This window comes from Mustela lutreola, chromosome 17 (genome assembly GCF_030435805.1).
Source record: "Mustela lutreola isolate mMusLut2 chromosome 17, mMusLut2.pri, whole genome shotgun sequence".
Classification (NCBI taxonomy): Eukaryota; Metazoa; Chordata; class Mammalia; order Carnivora; family Mustelidae; genus Mustela; species Mustela lutreola.
In genome coordinates this window covers 11,179,305-11,197,388 of record NC_081306.1, presented here as the reverse complement: position 1 = coordinate 11,197,388, position 18,084 = coordinate 11,179,305, and the positions used below count along the sequence as shown (strand labels likewise).

At 54.3% G+C, this 18,084-nt stretch overlaps 2 protein-coding genes across 5 annotated transcripts in view; one reads left to right on the top strand and one right to left on the bottom strand.

The window, feature by feature from the left end:
- Positions 1–10,308, top strand: part of ABCC1 (ATP binding cassette subfamily C member 1) — a 129,236-nt gene extending 118,928 nt beyond the window's left edge. The window contains exons 25-31 of the mRNA XM_059153924.1: positions 1,013–1,145; positions 1,670–1,771; positions 3,957–4,103; positions 5,908–6,066; positions 6,729–6,895; positions 7,964–8,158; positions 8,661–10,308. Of these exons, the coding sequence (XP_059009907.1) occupies positions 1,013–1,145; positions 1,670–1,771; positions 3,957–4,103; positions 5,908–6,066; positions 6,729–6,895; positions 7,964–8,158; positions 8,661–8,769 (1,012 nt within the window). The 3' untranslated portion in view covers positions 8,770–10,308. The remainder of the gene's footprint in view (positions 1–1,012; positions 1,146–1,669; positions 1,772–3,956; positions 4,104–5,907; positions 6,067–6,728; positions 6,896–7,963; positions 8,159–8,660) is intronic.
- A 5,086-nt stretch (positions 10,309–15,394) lies between these two features.
- The window catches only part of ABCC6 (ATP binding cassette subfamily C member 6), a 45,426-nt gene continuing 42,736 nt past the window's right edge, over positions 15,395–18,084 (bottom strand). For all 4 annotated transcript variants that reach the window (XM_059154728.1, XM_059154726.1, XM_059154729.1 and 1 more), the window contains 2 exons: positions 16,257–16,451; positions 15,395–15,945 (listed from right to left, as the gene is read on the bottom strand). In XM_059154728.1, coding sequence (XP_059010711.1) covers positions 15,837–15,945; positions 16,257–16,451 — 304 coding nt within the window. In that variant the 3' untranslated portion in view covers positions 15,395–15,836. The remainder of the gene's footprint in view (positions 15,946–16,256; positions 16,452–18,084) is intronic.

The following is an 18,084-nucleotide window of genomic DNA, read 5'->3' as shown; positions in this document are numbered from 1 at the left end:
CCTAAAAGGGTATTCTCCTCACTGCTGTCCTCATACGTGTTTTGAGATGTGATATAAAAGATTCTGGGAGGGGGTGGCAGCACCCTGGGAGTTGGCCATCCTAACCAGCTGTCAGCCCCGTCATACACAGTATCACCTGTAACGTAAGACTAGGAGACCATGAGTTGTTGGAGACCCTTCCTACCCTGCAGAATTCTTAGAGCCTGGGTCACATCTGGCTCTGTCTTTGGGAGAAGCTACACACCCGGGAATATCAGTCATGGGAATCGGAAGGGCCGTATGTGACAAAAAGATCAACACCCCTGTCTCTCCCTAAGGTGCTTCATGCCTTGAAATATTAATATTCCTAGCGCCCTGTGATATCTTACAGACATTAGCTTTAAAGCAGTAATATATCTGTTTATACTTCCAAAGGTGAAGTAATCCATTTTAACATGTCTAGAAGGGGGATGATGTGGCTCTGGGAACATGAGAGCAACATTGAAAATAGTAGCTTTTCTCCCCCTTCCCCGCTTCTCTACCAAGAGAAGGTTATTTTCAAGTAACCTCTCCATGCAGCGTGGGGCTCGGACCCACGACCCTGAGATCAAGAGTCGCACACTCCACGGATCTTGCTCCGTGAGGTCACCAGCTGGGCACCCCCACGGCATGCTTATTTTAAATCAGTGGTGCCTCTTACAGTTGATGACTTCTTAGGAATTTAGGAATTTTCCCGGACATCATTTTAAAGATGGGTGTATGTGGGTATATTTTAAAGCTTCACTTTCCTGGGAAGTCGGCTTCTAGAGAAATCTCTTTTGATCCCTGGGGTTGTCGGACTAATGAGGAAGTAGCGAGGCCGTGTCCCTTCGGCCGTCTTTCCCCTTCCCGAGCTTTTCTCGGGAACTCTCGGGGAATTACGGCAGTTAGCAACGTGACCCCCACCCCGCCCACATGAACCAGAAACCGGAAACTCTGGAAAGCTGACTCCAGGTCTCTGTGTGTCTCTGTCCGCCTGTGTGTCTGCGGGCAGGTGGCTGGCCGTGCGCCTGGAGTGTGTAGGCAACTGTATCGTCCTGTTTGCTGCCCTGTTCGCCGTGATCTCCAGGCACAGGCACAGTCTCAGCGCCGGCTTGGTGGGCCTGTCTGTGTCGTATTCATTGCAGGTAAGGGGGGTGCTCTCAGCCAGATTTTCGGATTTTCTTCTTGGGGGAGTCCGTTGTCGGATTCTTGGGCCTTTGCTTTGAACCCGGGCAGGAGCTGGGGGAGCCGCTGGAGGCCGAGCGGCGTTTGAGAAGCCCAGTGACCCAGTAGTGCTGGGGTGGAAGGGAGGCACGTGGCCAGGATTCCCCTGAGTCAAAGAAAGCCCGTGATGGCCTGCCAGGGTGTCCCCAGCTACAGGAAGAATGCTGTTCTGGCTGTGACTTGCCCTCCCATCCCGGCTTTCATTTGGGCACCCAAATTTGGATACGTGGTATTTTCCTTTTACCATCTGGTTCGAAATATTTTCTGATGACGTTTCTGATGACTTGAAACGTGTTTCCTTACAAGGCACAGTGTAGCCCGTCCGGGTGATAGCAGTATGTGAGGTTCATGTTTTCTGGACCTAGGTTACCTAGGGCATTTTGTAATTCGTAATTACTTCCCAAAGATAATGCCACTTGCACTCACTGTAGAAGCTCACCCACAGATCACCACGTACTTGAACTGGCTGGTCCGCATGTCTTCTGAGATGGAGACCAACATCGTGGCGGTGGAGAGGCTGAAGGAGTATTCAGAGACGGAGAAGGAGGTAAAGGCAGCAGCCGGCCTGGCCTCCCCTGACCTCTTCGGTGTGACTTAACCCAGACCATCCGTAGAGCCATAGCCGGCGTGCCTTCGACAGGCAGCCTCTGTTCAACAAGAATCGTCTTCTCTTACTTGTCATGTATCTGTGGGGAGAGGGGGACTGCTGTTGGGGAAAATGAGACATTTGTTTCCTCTTTGAAGTTTAAGAATTGAGTACCGGAGAGGTGATTCAGAGCGTGGAAATTCACTCACCAGAGGCCCAGTGCATGCATATTGTAAGAATGATGACGGTGGGAAGGAATTGACCTAAGTTTGGGGAACCCTACACTTACTCAACCAAGGTCTGCATTTTATAGATGGAGCAAAGCGTGGCCTAGGAATGAAAAGTGGCTGACCCGAGATCACATGTGGTCAGAACGGCTGGGAGTAGAACCCCAGTGTCCGGACTTCTGTGCCGCATTGTCCTCAGTAACTGCCTTTTTCTGCCTGCGATGGTAGTGATCTTAATGATAGTGACAGTCATGCCTAGAGAGACACCTCTGCCCCTGCCACCACCTGTAATGACAGCAGCCTGTATTGTGCCCTCAGAGGGGCCTCAGGCCCTGAAGCACACATCTGACATGGAATAATTCATACAACCTTTCTGTAGCCTTGTAACTCCCGTTCTGTTGTGACCCCATTTTACAGATGAGGAAACTGAGGCACAAGGTTAAGTTACTTGCCTGAGATTAAATGACTGGTAAATGGCTGACCCAGAATTTGCTTCTGTGCCGTTGGCACACTGCCTCCCAAGAACGTGCCCCTTGGGAATGAGACCATGGCCCTGGGTAAACTGTCTTGAGGGATCTCAAGACAGATCTCACAGAGGTGAGCGCTGTCCTGTCCTTAACACTTTCAGACAGGTGCGCCCAGTCCCCCTTCATCAGAGAGCATCATTCAGGATGGTATGAGCGCCCCCTGAGGAAATAAGTATGTATTACACCAGGAGTTTTCCCACTCTACTGATTTTATTTTTTTACATTTTTAAGATATAAAAAAAATAAATAAATAAGATATAATTCACATGCCATGCAGTGAATCATGTAAAGTATGAAATGAAATTTATTTTTTAAAAGGTACCATGTTTTTATTTCTTTCGATTATTTTTATGTTTTTAGGATAACATATTTGAAAAATATAAAAGAAAGTAGAGCTCATCCAGGGTCTTACCACTACTAAAAATATTTATTTGTTTTATAGACTGTGTTTTCCCTTTAGAAAGTTCCATCCACTTCCTTCCAGCGCCCTCCATGTTCTTACAGCTTATCCTCTTCTTTTATATACCTAAATCTATAAAAGGGAAATATACTTATAAAAAAAATTTAATACAGCAAGTTTATGGGGGAGAAAGGATGAAAGCTCTCTTTCATCCTCTCTGTTCTTCATTTTCCCCGAAGCTACCCCTGATCCTGGCCCCGAGCATATCCAGTTGTAGCGCTTAGGAAGTGTTGAATTTAGCTAAGAAACTCTTCAGAAATAAGGGCTGTGTGACCCTGGGCAAGTTACCTACCCTCTCTGTGTCCATTTCCTCATGTGCAAGGACCCCACTCATGGGACTGTCGTGGATTAAATGAGGTCATGTGATAGTAATCTTTAAAAGCATTAGACATTGCTTTGTCTTCCAAATATAGGAGGCACCCAGAGTAAAACCTCTACCCTTGTGCCTGTCAGAGAGGACCAATCCTTCATTGATTCAGTTCACAAATATTCATGGAGCCCCTGCTGTGTGCTGTGGCAGGTTGAGGGGGCTGGAGTGTGACAGTGAACTGTGAACCAACCCGTCCGCATGTGGTGGATGTTCCAGAGGGCATGGACAACAGAATAAGCAAATCAAAGCAAGCACACCTCAAGTGGTAGGAGGTGCCACGTGGTCTGAGGGAGATCTGAGCAGGGTTGGGGATCGAGGGCACAGAGTCAGGGCGAGCTCTGCATGGCCCGAGATCAGCACTGAGGGAGCAAGCCCAGAGGGGAGATCGAGGAGGGTGCAGAGGCCCAGAAGCGGGGCACACAGGTGCGTGGGGAGCAGAGTGAGCCCGGGGAGGGAGAGGAGGTCAGAGGGGGATGTATCGCCGGCTCTCTTGTAGTCCTGAGGCTCCTGAGGCAGACCTAAGGTTCCTTCCCCAACACCCCACTCCTTACCACCCCCCCAGGCTCCCTGGCGAGTCCCGGAGATGACTCCACCCAGCACCTGGCCTCAGGTGGGCCGAGTGGAATTCCGAGACTATGGCCTGCGCTACCGAGAAAACCTGGACTTGGTTCTCAAGAACATCAATGTCACCATCGATGGAGGGGAAAAGGTGGGTGCGCCTCGTCCCCCGACCCTTCACAGCAGGGCGTCGCTTGCAGCCAGGCACATCGTTTCCCCGGTTTCTCAAAGTCCAACTCCGTGGGGCTCGAGTGGCCTTTTCTAGCAGGGGCTTTGTGGAAGCAGAAGCTGCTAGAGTGTCCCAGCCGCATTACATACTGTCAGCAGAGAGCTAGATGAGGCCCGCAGGTAAGTTTTGAAAAATCTGAATACATTGCAAATACTGAAGAATCTGGTATGTCTTAGATAAAGATCCATTTCCTGCGGGTTGTTTTTCCTTTTTTTTTTGAGTGAGTGAGTGAGTGAGTGAGTGAGCATGTCCGCTGCTGGTGGGAGGAAGGGCAGAGGGAGAGTATTAAGGGGGTTGCAGGGCTCAGTCACGTGACCCTGAGACTATGACCTGAGTCGAAAGCAAGAATTGGGTGCCTAACTGACTGAGCCACCCAGGCACCCCTCATTTCCTGCTTTTCTTGAAAGATCAAGCATCCAGCAACATGGGGCTTATACTCCCTGCCTGGTTCTTTCTAGACAAGACGAGAACCTCCCAGCTCACCCAGCCCCTCCCCATCTCACTTACGTGCCTACTTGGCCCCCATGGGCATTTGAGTTTGCCACCTCTAGAATCGAAAGATGCCATCGTCACTACTAGGGACGGCTTAGTGAACATGTGAAGTTGTCAGAATTCTGGAATATATCCCTAGTCCCAAGTTGTTTGTAGAAGACGTCCTGGCTCTGAGACCTTTAGACCCTCCTTAGGAATCAGATGAAGGGTCTTCCTGGCTGTCTGCCAGAGGACAGAGTTTCTTTAATCTCTGAACATATGTGTCCTTTTTAAAAAGATTTTATTTATTTTATTTGACAGAGCTCACAAGTAGACAGACGCAAGCAGAGAGAGGGGAAAGCAGGCTCCCTGCTGAGCCCGAAGCAGGGCTTGATCCCAGGACCCTGAGATCATGACCCAAGCTGAAGGCAGAGGCTTAACCCTCTGAGCCATGCAGGCGCCTCTGAACATACATGTTTGCTAAACCGTGTCTACCCTGAGGCTCAGAATGTTTCGTTCCCATGAGAAATCTAACTTACACCAAGGGGACGAACAGAGCGGGTGGTGTTCTCGTGGAGGCTCTGTGGCTTACGTTCCATCACGAGACTCCGCTGTGTGACATTCCTGTTAGAGGCTGGAGGGAGCCTGCTTTTCAAGAGCCCTGACGAGGGGGGAGGAGGTGCAACTGGATGGCAGGAATGTTAGTCGTTGGCCATGGAGCAGGGAGCCCCATTTCCTGAGGAGAGGATGAGTGGAAACTGGGTCCTGTCCATCACCTCTTCTGGCTCCTGCAGCCGGGATGGAGGGAGGAGGTGTGCAGGGGGGTCGGCCTGAGTCTTTGAGATGCTGGACAGCTCAGGATGGGGCACTCATCATCAAAGGATTGAAAAACAGTATGGGGGAAAATACCTGATTATTAACATTACCTAGAGTTGAAAATAAAAGGGCTTTCTTAAAAATCCCTTCTGCCAGAGCCCTGTCTCTTTGGGAGGTCTGTACTAACGTATCAAGAGAGCCAAATATTTTAATTTACAAAATGAGGTGGCGTAGAGGAGGAAGCCCGTCTTGGCCCTGAAGGGGGCCCTGGGAAGCTGCTGACCGGGAGAGCTGTGTGTGGTGGACATCAGGGCTGACCAGAGGACCGAACTGCTTTAGGGCAGACATCTGAAATGTGGGCCCTGTGCGGGGAGCAGGCGAGGCGTAACCCCCAGACACCAGCATCCCCACCTCACCCTGGGCCCTTCCTGTCCCACAGGTCGGCATCGTGGGGCGGACAGGAGCCGGGAAGTCATCCCTGACCCTGGGCTTGTTTCGGATCAACGAGTCCGCTGAGGGGGAGATCATTATCGACGGCATCAACATCGCCAAGATCGGGCTGCACGATCTGCGCTTCAAGATCACCATCATCCCGCAGGTGGGGTCTGGGCGCAGCGAGGGAGTGAGTGGGGGCGGGGAGAGTGATGTACCTATGTACTGGGGACAAACGTAAATATATTCCTATTTTATTATTTTCACTGTTCTCATTGGACCAATACTGTTTCTTCACCACTGAATCTCCCCTTAGCGTATAAATCACGGCGGGAATTAACCAGGCATCATTCCTTCACTCCTGCTGGCTCCACTCAGGACAAGAATAAGGCTCTTAAGAGCCAGGAGAGAAATAGGAATTTTCCACACTGATTTCTGTAGGTGTGAATCTCTCACGTGTTGCCTTGTCGTGGTGTTCTTCCTAAAATTTCTTCTGAGATCCTCCTTTGGAGGCGGGGAGTGGGGAGGAATCCACAGTACTTTATGATTAGGAATTATCTACTGCTGCTTCTCCCTGTCAGAAGGTTCCATGTATTGGAGACTCCGGGAAGTTTTGCCAAAAGATATTTATTTTATTTCACTTAACCCAGGATTTTCCAAACCTTCCCCCCGCATTACTAACATCTCTGGAAATAGCGAGTCCGAGGAACCCTGGAACCCCATCTGGAGCGATTCTGGCCAGAGCTGTTCACGTCGCGCCTGTTGGCGCCGGGTGCAGGCATCGTGACGTGAGCCTCACCTGCCGTCTGCTGTCTTCTCCCCGGACAGGACCCTGTTTTGTTCTCGGGTTCCCTCCGCATGAACCTGGACCCGTTCACCCAGTACTCGGATGAGGAAGTGTGGACGTCCCTGGAGCTGGCTCACCTCAAGGACTTTGTGTCCGCCCTTCCCGACAAGCTGAACTACGAGTGTGCGGAAGGCGGGGAGAACCTGAGGTAAGAAGCCGGGGTGCGAGGCCCCGACTGGGTCTCCTCAGCTCTGCCTCCATCGAGGTGTTGGAAGATTCTGTCCTTTTGCATCTGTGTCAGGCCTAGGTTTGAGGCATGGATGAGCCATTTTCTCTTCCCCTCCTGCCGCTTCAGTTTCAGCATCTGTAAAGTGGGCTTCAGTCCAGGCTCATGGTAGCATGAGGTATAACACCAGGATGGCCAGTGTGGTTCCTTTCACGCCGGGTTTAGTCGATGGAGTGTGACTATTAGTTGTTCACCTATTGAAAAGCTTCTCTCTTGCTCAGTAAATTTCTGAGCTCTCCGAGGCTCCATCCACTGCCCTGGGCCCTCTCCCAGGATCCCCAGGATGCCCCCCATGACCCAGCAACTGAAGTATCACTGCCTGGTGGCGCAGGGAGCCCAAGTCGTGCTCCCGCGTCCCCCATGCCTCATCTGTCCCTGTGACAACCACCCACCGAACCTCAGATGTGTTCAACGCTTCAGACCCTTGGCGGGGGTCACTGCCAGGCGGCCCTGTGGTTCTCGGCTCACTCACGGGGCTGGGGGTCCGCCGGGGCAGATCGGGTCGGCTCCACACGTCCCTCATCCTCCAGCCGACCCACCCAGGTGTGTGGTCACGGCGATAGCGGAGGCACAGGAGTGAGCGGACCCCAGAGGGCAGTCCCTCTGCGAGCCTCCGCTGGCCTCGTTTGCCGGCATCCCGTCGGCCAAAGCAAGACAGGTGGTTGAGTCCGGAGTCAGTGGGGAGGGCCCTACAGAAAGCACAGATACGGGGCCGTTTGGTTACCCTTCACACCGCCCATGCCGAGCTGCTCCCCTCTGAGCCCTGTTCTGAACATGACGCCGAGAGCCCCACTCTAGCTCCACGGCGAGAATGTCCCAAGCAGTCACTGACGTCTGCTGAGGGCACAGGCGTGGGGATGGGGGAGTAGCCGGGCTCCTCTGGCCTCGGCAGCACCTAGTGTCCCCCCTCTCTACTCCCAGCTCCTGCCTGGGCTCAGGGTCAGGGGTGGTTTTGACCCTCTGTCTCCTGGTCTTTTTCTCCCGGTCAAGCGTCGGGCAGCGCCAGCTTGTGTGCCTGGCCCGGGCTCTGCTGAGGAAGACCAAGATCCTGGTGTTGGACGAGGCCACGGCGGCCGTGGACCTTGAAACAGACAACCTCATTCAGTCGACCATCCGGACGCAGTTTGAAGACTGCACGGTGCTGACTATCGCACACCGGCTGAACACCATCATGGACTACACGAGGTGATGCTCTGGTCCTCGGGTGTCCCCGTTCGTTCAGCACTGTCCTGTGTGGAGGGACAGCCCTCTCTTTCCCTTGGGTGTTTCTGACATCACTCCATCATGTATTCAGTCAACACACACGTAGAGTGCCCGCCTCATTCTCAGTCCTATTCTAGGCACTGGGGACTCAGCAAGGAAGTATCAGACAAGGAGCCTGCCTGAAGGATCTTCTAGGTCATTCGGGGGCTGGGTGCAGAGACAGGCAATAGACACTTGAACACACCAAAGCTAATGGTGCTGGGAACGAAGCAGAGAAAGTGAGAGAGCCTGTCCTTGGGTAAGCATCCCAGGGCTTTGACCAGGAGGGGTCGAGGATGGCAGCCAGTTGGAAGGCTACTGCAGCAGTCCTAACAGAAGGTGTGAGGGGCCTGACCCAGAGCAGGGATTTGTTGGGGTGGCTCTTGGGGGCACAAGGTGCTGACCCCTTCCTTTCCCCTCATGTCTGTGTCTGCTGCTCTTGCAGGGTCATCGTCCTGGACAAGGGAGAGATCCGGGAGTGTGGCCACCCCTCCGACCTCCTACAGCAGAGAGGTCTTTTCTACAGCATGGCCAAAGATGCTGGCCTGGTGTGAGCCCTGGAGCTGGTGCATCTGGTCAGAGCTGCAAGGCCAACAACGCCGGCGTCCGGGGATGATGTACTGCGGCACCATCCTTGGGAACCCAGACCTCCTGTGTACCGAAACCAAAAAGAAGAACACACACAAACAAACCAACCAAACACACAAAGCAGCCAGCGTGAAGAAGTAGGAGAGACACAGAAATGCAGCCCACTCAGAACTCTCCCACCCCTGCCTCCGTTGCCCTGCGAGATGCACAGATGTTCTCAGGCCCCCAGGAACGCACACTCTTGCTCTTGGTGCTCGGCGGGGAGGTTTCGGCAGCCAAGCTGCCAGAGAAGGTGGTTTCATAAAATACGCTAGTGACCAAATCCATCCAACTGCCTCAGGACTCTCCAGCCAAAGTCAACGGGTTCTGTCTTTGAGAAGCTCCCCGGAACCCCGACGGCTGTCCCCGGCACCCCCCGGCATGCTCGGTCTCTTTAGGGCTGCAGGTAGGAGGTGAGGGGCCATCCGTTGAGGGCCAAGCACACTCTTCTTACCAACCACGTGGTCTTCCAGGCGCTCCGACGTGGGACCCCACGTCTCAGCCCTGCTCCCCCGGTACTCGCCTCCCAGGCCAGGGGGCTGCCTCCATGTCTACAGACTTCTCACCGATGGGACCTGGCAGCACTTCTGGGCCGTCCGGACCCAGGGCTCATGTCAGCACTGGCTCCCCAGCCTGGTCGTTCGGCTCTTCATCCACGCCGGTCTCCTCCTCGCTCTCCTCACCCCCCTTCTCCCAGTGGCTAGGAAGGCTTTACTGCTCTAGTCCCCGAGAGAGAAGATCTGCCGATGGTGATGACACGGTCAAGGCCAAGAGCGCTAGGTACTGCCAGGTAGGACCGGTCGGGGCTGAAAAGAGCCCCGTTGAGTCTCCTCCGTGTGGTTAGAATTTTTTTTTTCCTCGCCGCTGGCCTCAGGGTAGCTTGAAGAATGGCAGCGTGGAGAGCTTGACGTTTCGTGACTGAGTCTCTTCCGGGACAAGAAAAGGACCCATTCATGATTATCAGTGATTGCGTTTCCTTTTCTTTCTTTCTTTTTTTTTTTTTCTGGCTTTTTTTGGTTTTTTGGCTTTAAATGCTGCTCCAAGGGGGAAAACAGTTTCAAGACTTTAATTTCTTGGGAAGAGGTGCTGGTTGAGGAACAGCGTTCCCAGGGAGGAGCCACAGCAGCCGGCAGGTGACGGGTGGTCCACGTGTTCCGGGAGGAAAACGGAAAAGCAGAGTCCTTCGTGGTTTCTCAGACCAGAGCGAGACCCAAAACGCAGAGGAAGGTCACTGCTGCTCCGAGATTCATACTCGCTATGAATTACATTGCTGACTTCACACCCAGAGAAGCACCTTCCTTCTTTAAGGTGGCATATATATTTATTTTTTTGTAAGTTATACCATTCTTCTACATTAGATAAACCAAGTTTTTCTTGGGGATCTTTTTCTAATGACTTACACTGGAAACATGAACATTTGCAATAATTTACAGTAAAAAAAAAATATTTTGTTTCTTACTGAACAATTGTTCTGTTTTCTTTGGGGCGTTAGCAGAGTGTTCTGCCATGTCCTTCAGAAGTCGGGACGGGGTAACCCTCTTGCCTGCTTCTGTTCTTTCTCTTTGGCAAACCAATTGTCTCCAGTGGGAGCCCTTGTTCGGGAACGGACCTGAGGGGTGAAGAAGCAGGCGGGGCTTAGTGGGGAGTCAGCCTGGCCCGGTGGACAGAGCCTGGGCTTGAACCCTGCCTTTGCAGTTGGCTAACTGTGTGACCTTGCATAAGTCACTGGATATCGGTGCCCTCGCTGCGTGTGTTACATAGGCCTGATCGTACCTGCCCTGCGGGATTGTTATGGCGATGAGCAGTGGCATGTTGGTGGCACACACGACCTTAGTCATGTAAGACACAAGCCAGGCAAAAGTCCCACGTGGCCAAAATTAACTGAGAAAATCCCTTTGTGTTAGCTAGGCTGTGAGAACAAATTAGTGCTGAATTCTTGGGAAATGGAATATCAGGGTAATTTCTCACTCATGCATTCTTTGATGAGCATCAGATGCCTCTCGCCGGTCCCTGTCTTCCCTGCAGCGACAGAGAGACCTAGGCTATTACGGTCTTAGAGCATCACCTCCCAAGGGCCAGCTTCCGGAGATCGGCACTGCAGGGCAGGGGAAAGCAGGCACAGGATGACGCATCCCTCTTCTTCGTGCCCCAAACTGGAAGCGACACAAGTCCGTTCCACTCAGCCCATGGGCCAGAGTCAGTCACCTGGCCCCAGCCCCAGCACAAAGGAAGCTGGGAGATGCAGGAGTGTGTAAGGAAGAGCAGTACCTCTCCCCGTGGTCGTTCCGTGGTTTCTGAGTTGTGGCTTGCAGGGAAGTGAGGCTGGCGTGTTCAGTGTCTTCAGTTTGAAGAACCAGCTGTGTTTGGGGAGCAAGCCTGGGCTGCACCCTGAAACCAGGCCCCAAGTAATGGCACAGAGCGGGCATCCTGGCCCTGCTGGGCTGCCCTCCAACAGTGCTTTGTGTCGCCTGGAGCGTGAACGTGCTCAGCAGAGAGGTGCTGGTCAGCTTATTCCCCTGAGAAGGGAAGTATTTGGACGTGCCACATGGGGGGTCAGGTCAGTTTTAGAGGTGGGGTCTCGGGTCAGGTCCTAACCAGGAATCCCAAGTGTGCAACCTGGTGAGTTCCTGTGGGTGTGCTCTGTGGGGTGACTAGTCCTCAGGAGGCTCATGGGCCTGGGTTCAAGCTCTCGCTCTTTCCTGAAGAGGAGGACACATGCAGCCTTAGTCTCAGAGAGGGTGGCGTCAAAAGCCCTGAGGCTGGGGCAGGAGTGCCTGCTCCCCCGCTCGTCCAGGTGAGTGCGTCCGTGCTGTGCAAGGAGCAAGGGGGCCTCTCCTGGGTGCCAGGCCCTAGGCTTGGTGCTTAGCCTTGCTCCCGTGGGAGGGGGACCCCAGGCCAGGGGGGAGCGGGGACCTGGAGTGATGCTTCCCGTGTGGGTCCTGCAGCACCTTCTAGCAAAGCACTCAGAATCTGACCACTTCTCAGCCCTCTGGTGGCTGCCATGTGGGTCCCTCCCTCGTGCCCCTGTGACATCCACCTCAGCGATTTCCCTGCTGCCCTGGCCACCTTCTTCTCTCCTTCCCTGCCGTATAGTTTGTTCTCCACCCAGCAACATCGTGCGCCTTTAAAAACCCCTCCATCCCAACCCTCCAGTGGTCCCCATCTCTGGCAGCAGCCAGCTACCCTCCACAACCCGGCTTCCCGCGACCTCTGCCCTGAGCTCCCCTCCAGCCACCTCGAAGGCCCCTCCAGCATGCGGGGCTCGGTCCCGCCCTCTGGTCTTCCCTCTTCCCCAGACATCAGCATGGCTGGTCGCTCCCGTTTCTTTCACAGTGGCATCTCACAGAGAGCAAGGCTCTGATCGGTTTACTCCTTAATGAATGCCCTCCCCGAGCACATCGCTCAAGGCCTGCGACAGATTCTCCAATCCAAGACTGAGCTCTCTGTGCTGGGCCCTGGGCCCTATGTGACATCATCAGGGCCTCTAGAACGTGCCTTTCAGGAGCTGCAGTTTCTTCATGGGTACAGCCAGGATCATCGTGTCCGCCTGGCCAGGTAGGTGCAAAGAAGGAAGCCGATCCCAGTAAAGCACCCAGTGCCCTGCCTGGCCCTCAGGACCCCGTCCTACATGGTGATGCCTTTCATTCATTAGTCCACCTATCCATCCACCGGTCGGTCTGTCCATCCATTCGTCCCTGCAGGTGTCCTTTGTCGAACACTCCCACATGCTATGCGCCATGCCAGGGGCTGGGAGTCACAGTGAACGCGTGGGAACAAATCCCTTGTTTCAAGAGGGAAAAGAGCCCATTCCTTCCCTTCCGGGGGGGGAGATGCCCGAGTGGAATTCAGCTGTCAGTGAGCTGATGTTCCAGAGCTGCAGCGGGTTAGGATGTGGGCTCTGGATCCCTGCTTACGCTCTGTGTGCATTTTCTTGTCTGTAAAAGGGGCCTCATGAAAGTGTCCTCTTCGGCTGATCACCACGGTGCCTTCCTTCCCCCGTTTTAGAGATTCCCTGAAAGCCTGTGGCGGGCATCGGGGCAGGGCTTGGTGAGCGTTTGCTGTGATGTGAGGGGACACAGGAGGGTAAAGGGCCGACCGAGCCGGGCACTGAGCCCAGGTCTGAAGGTGGCTCTCCCTGCAGGTGTTGCCCCCCCAAGCATGGTGTCTGGGGAGCTGTGCTGTGCGCTCCTTGGCACCCTCCTCGGTGCTGCTCCCATGGCACACACGCCACTCTGTCCCTGAGAGAGGCCCTGGTGGCCCTCAAATGACCCTGAGTGCGTTGGCCAAACACACAGCGGCTGCCACTTTGGCCTGCGGTCACCCTGCCTGGATGTCAGGGGCCCCACTCCAAGCAAAGTACTGCATCGTGTTCCCTCCTGCCGTTCCACACTGGGCAGGCACCCCCACATGATGCCTTGGGCTATAAATAGACCCAGAACAGACCTCCCCTGACCCTGGCGCTCACCAGCTGGGTGGCCTTGGCAGGTCTTGCAAACTCTCTGGGCCTCATTTTCCATATTGCCAAAACAGAGTTGGTAGGTCCTAGCCATGGTGGGGCCGGCCCTCTGGAGGCCGGACTGGGGGCAGGCAAGGGATGCAGCCCTCTGACCCCACTTGGCAGGCGACCGAATGAGCCAATGGCCACACCTTGGCAGAGGGACGGAGAAGCTGCCATTGGATCTAGATTTCATTTCCTCTGGGCTGAAAACCCTACCCTGGCTGGACCAGCAGAAAGTCCCTGTGACTTGGCTGGGACAGGGTGGTAGGGAGGCATCCCCAGGCCCTTCCGGACGTGCCCACAAGAGCCACAGTCCGTGTATCTGGATGACCGCTGGGCTGGGTGAGCCCGGTGCCTCTCAGCTGTGGCTGATCCCCCAGGGGACACTTGGCAGCATCTGGACTTCTCTTTGTCACACCTGGAGGGGACAGTGCTTTGGCATTGAGTAACGAGAGGTCAGGGATGCTGCTGAATGTTCCACAGCACGACCCAGGATTACCAGCCCCACGTCAATAGCGATCGGTTAAAAAAACATCCTGGTGGGCGCCTGGGTGGCTCAGTGGGTTAAGCCGCTGCCTTCGGCTCAGGTCATGATCTCAGGGTCCTGGGATCGAGTCCCGCATCGGGCTCTCTGCTCAGCAGGGAGCCTGCTTCCTCCTCTCTCTGACTGCCTCTCTGTCTACTTGTAATCTCTGTCTGTCAAATAAATAAATAAATAAATAAATCTTAAAAAAAACAAAAAACAAAAAAAAAAAAAACATCCTGGTGTGTACGGCCTCTGCCCCTCAGAGGACCCGAGGAGGGCCTCCAACAGAACAGCACTGACACAAATGGTAGAAGTTGACTGAGCCCATGCTTTGGGCCCAGCTCAGCTTGGAGCATTTCCACATACGAACTTGATCCCCGCAGCGACGTTGTGAGGTCACGGAAAATCCCTGGGCTGCCAGAAAGTTCATCTGAGGCGGAGACCCATTTCTCATGCTGCCCTTCACCACTGTGTGTCTGCGTGACCTCAGGCTTGGCTGTCTTAGACTCCGTTCCTCTTGCCCCGCACCTGCCGCCAGTTTTAGCCACGCTGTATTAGGTTCCCAACTGCTGAGGGAAATAGGCCCGAGCCCCATGGTGCGTGGTGCTGGTCCTGGCCCTGGACGGAAGCAAGCCTGGCCCATCTCTGCCATGGACCTTGGGCTTCCAACGGTCTCCCGCAGACACTCTGGTTGGTCCCCCTGCTGCGGGCCTCCCCTGACCCCGCCACCCTCCCCCACCCCAAAAGCTGGAACTTGGTCTTTCACACACATGAAAGGTCTACCCTGAGCAAATTCTCTCCGTGGGGGGCCCCACAGTCCCTGGCTCTGCCAGTCTTATTTTTGGCACACAATGTGCTGGTGCTGGGGGCAGGGCTGTTCTTGGTGCTGGGGGCGGTGGCCAGTGTGTTGGCTCAAACAAGACGCTCCTTGGGGCTCATCTACAAGGGGGGAGGAACCGCAGCCAGAGGTGTGGAATTTTCTGGAATCCTGCGGGGAGCTTTAAAAATACATAACAGGGGCGCCTGGGTGGCTCAGTGGGTTAGGCCACTGCCTTCGGCTCGGGTCATGATCTCAGGGTCCTGGGATCGAGTCCCGCGTCGGGCTCTCTGCTCGGCAGGGAGCCTGCTTCTCTCTCTCTCTCTGCCTGCCTCTCCATCTACTTGTGATTTCTCTCTGTCAAATAAATAAATAAAATCTTTAAAAAAAAAAAAATACATAACAGAATGGAGAGCGCATCACTATGTGGTTGCAGCCGGTAGGAAGGTGGGTGTGGTCACGATATGGCGACCAGAGCGGTCCTGGTGGTACTGGACACGTTCACCAGCCCAACCGGTGGTGGCAAGGCCGGAGCCTGCGCAGAAACACGTGTGACATGCGCAGACACGCACACGCGTGCACAAATACAAGCAAAAGTGGGAAAATCTGACCAGAATCAATCAATGGTACCAATGTCCATATTTTGGTTATGATGTCATACTGTTGTTTTCCAAGATGATGTTATTCGGGGAAACAGAGTAAAGCTACCCGGGAACTTTCTGGATTACTTCTTATAATGGCTTGTCCATCTACAACCATCTCAAAATAAAGGGGGTAATTTGTAAGAAAGTACACACTCCATTGGCCCAGCCCCAGTCCCGGGGATGGTGATTTTCAGCGTCTGGCGGGGAGCCCCCGCAGGGGTGGGTTTTTGAGTCTCTCAGGTGCGGCCCCTGGGCAGCCAGTGTGGAGAGCCACTGACCACTTCAGCTCCGGGGTGGACGGGGCCAGATGAGCCCTGATCAGACCGACCTGGGCATTGCTGTGTCCTCCTGGGTCTGTGACGACTGGTTGCTTTCTCGGCCATTTTCCTCCGAGAGAGCAGAAGGGTCTAGACCCAACCCTGTGGTGCCACCGATGGCCCCTGGGTCATGTGTACCCCCAGGGCACAGCAGTCTCTCTGGGCAGGTACGATGAGGCGAGGGTTGAGGGCTCAGACCAGGCCCGATTCCTGCGCCAGCCTATAAAACAGGCCCTGCTGGGCCAGCAGCTGGGTCGGGCTGCCGCTCTCTACCAGCTGCCCCTTGTCCATGACCAGCACCCTGCAGGGGTAGAGAGAAACGAGCCACTCTTACCAGCCCAGTCAGCCCTGGTCACTCTGACGCCGAAAGCCCAGCGTGTCTGCCCGGGTCGAGTCTGGCCCTCCCTGCGGTTTCCTGATGCCAACAAGCAGGGTGGAGGCTTCTGCGGGGCCCGAGTCCTGGGCCTCCTCCCTCCCCTCCCCTCCTGGCATCAGTTCCGCCTCCTGCAGCGTGCACACTCGCTAACCCATCCCAGCGCCCCTCCAGCTCTGAACCCCGCTGCCTTCCTCTGCCGCTGCGGGGGTGGCGGGGACCGGGGCGGGGCAGCGTACCTGGCGCAGTCCATCACAGAGCGCAGGCGGTGGGCGATAAGCAGCACCGTGCACCGGGCGAACCAGCTGCCGAGGGCCGCCTGCATCTGCAGCTCCGTGCCCGGGTCCACAGCAGCCGTGGCCTCATCCAGAATGAGGATCTGGGTTTTCCGGAGAAGGGCCCGTGCCAGACACAGGAGCTGCTTCTGGCCCACGCTGGGAAAGAGTGGGAGGGTCAAGCCGGACACTGGTGTGCCTGCACGTCAGGATCAGCGGGGCCTGCCCACAGATGGGGTTCCCCCGACAGCCGCAGGAGTTGAGGGTATGGTGTGTGCCCATGCACGTCTATGCGTGTGGTCGGTCTCCAGTCCACAGAGATGGGAGGGATCCCTGTCCTGGCATTTTTGAGCACAGTGACCCGAGTCGAGACATTCAAACCCCGGTGCCTCAGGTTCCCTAGCAGTGAAATGACTATTTCTATTTGTACCCTGGGGTCTTCACCCTGTGCCGGACCCATAAGCAAGGACTGTGCAGGGTCACTTCTCACAATGACCTCCAAGGTGGTTACTGTATTAATGAGTTGTATGACTACTGAGGGTTTAAGGACAACTTAAGGCCCATAGAAGTGCTCAGCGTGCTTGCCACAGAGAAGACCCTCAGCACCTGCGGGCTTCTCCTTCTCTAGTTACCAACAGGGAAGTTGCAGCTCGAGGTCACACGGACTGTGAGACCCCTGACCCTCAAGACCCAAGGGTGTCCCGCAGTGCTCTGCTGCTTCTCATTGTGGAGCCTTCCAGCAGTGTCTCTGGGGGACCCCAGGCAAGCCTCAGGCCTCCTGTGCCAATTCTGCAAAATGGGTTTCTTATTTCTTTTAATTTTTTAAAAAATATTTCTTTATTTAATTGACAGAGAGCCAGCGAGAGAGGAAACACAGCCGGGGAGTGGGAGAGGGAGAAGCAGGCTTCCCACCAAGCAAGGAGCCCAACAAAGGGCCCACCCCCAGGCCCCAGGGATCATGACCTGAGCTGAAGGCAGATACTCAACGACTGAGCCACCCAGGCACCCCCGCAAAATGGGAGAGTGCCTCTCTGAGGACTGACTATAGGGAAGAATTATGTTCCCTATATCTAGGCACTGTTTGAACAACTTGACTCAAAGAACTCTAACTGCTTACAGAAAAGAGATATTCCCATTTTACAGATAAGGAAGGTGAGGCCCAGAAGATTAACTTGCCCAGGGTCCCAGAGCTGCTAACTGGGACATGTCTAAACAAGTGGGCACCAAGCTACACCACTTCCTCGGTGTCTGGAAACTATTGCAACCCTTAGTCCCTTACCCTAACACCAGTGAGGGCAGATGGGTTTCAAAATCCAGAACAAAATTTCAAAATTTCAAAATCCAGAACAAAATTCCCCCCCGCCAAATTTTATTTATTTGAGAGCAAGAGAGTAAGGGGGGTGCAGAGAGAGAGAAAGAATCTCCAGCAGATACTCTGCTGAGCACAGAACCCTAGGCACGGCTTGATTTCACGACCCCGAGATCATGACCTGAGGCAAAATCAAGAGTCTGACGCTTAACCGACTGAGCCACCCAGGCGCTCCCAGAGCACCTTGGTTTTGAAAAAAGCACACACCTGTATGCCTGATGACAGCATTATTCACTATAGCCCAAAGGTGGAACCAACCCAAGTATCCATCAGTGAATGAATGGGTAAGAAAAATGGGGTCTGCCTCTACAGTGGAACATCATTCAGCCTTAAAAAGGAGGGAAGTTCTGACACCTGCTACAATGTGGAGAACACTGTTCTGAGCGAAATAAGGCAGCCACTTAACTGAGGTACCCAGAGTAG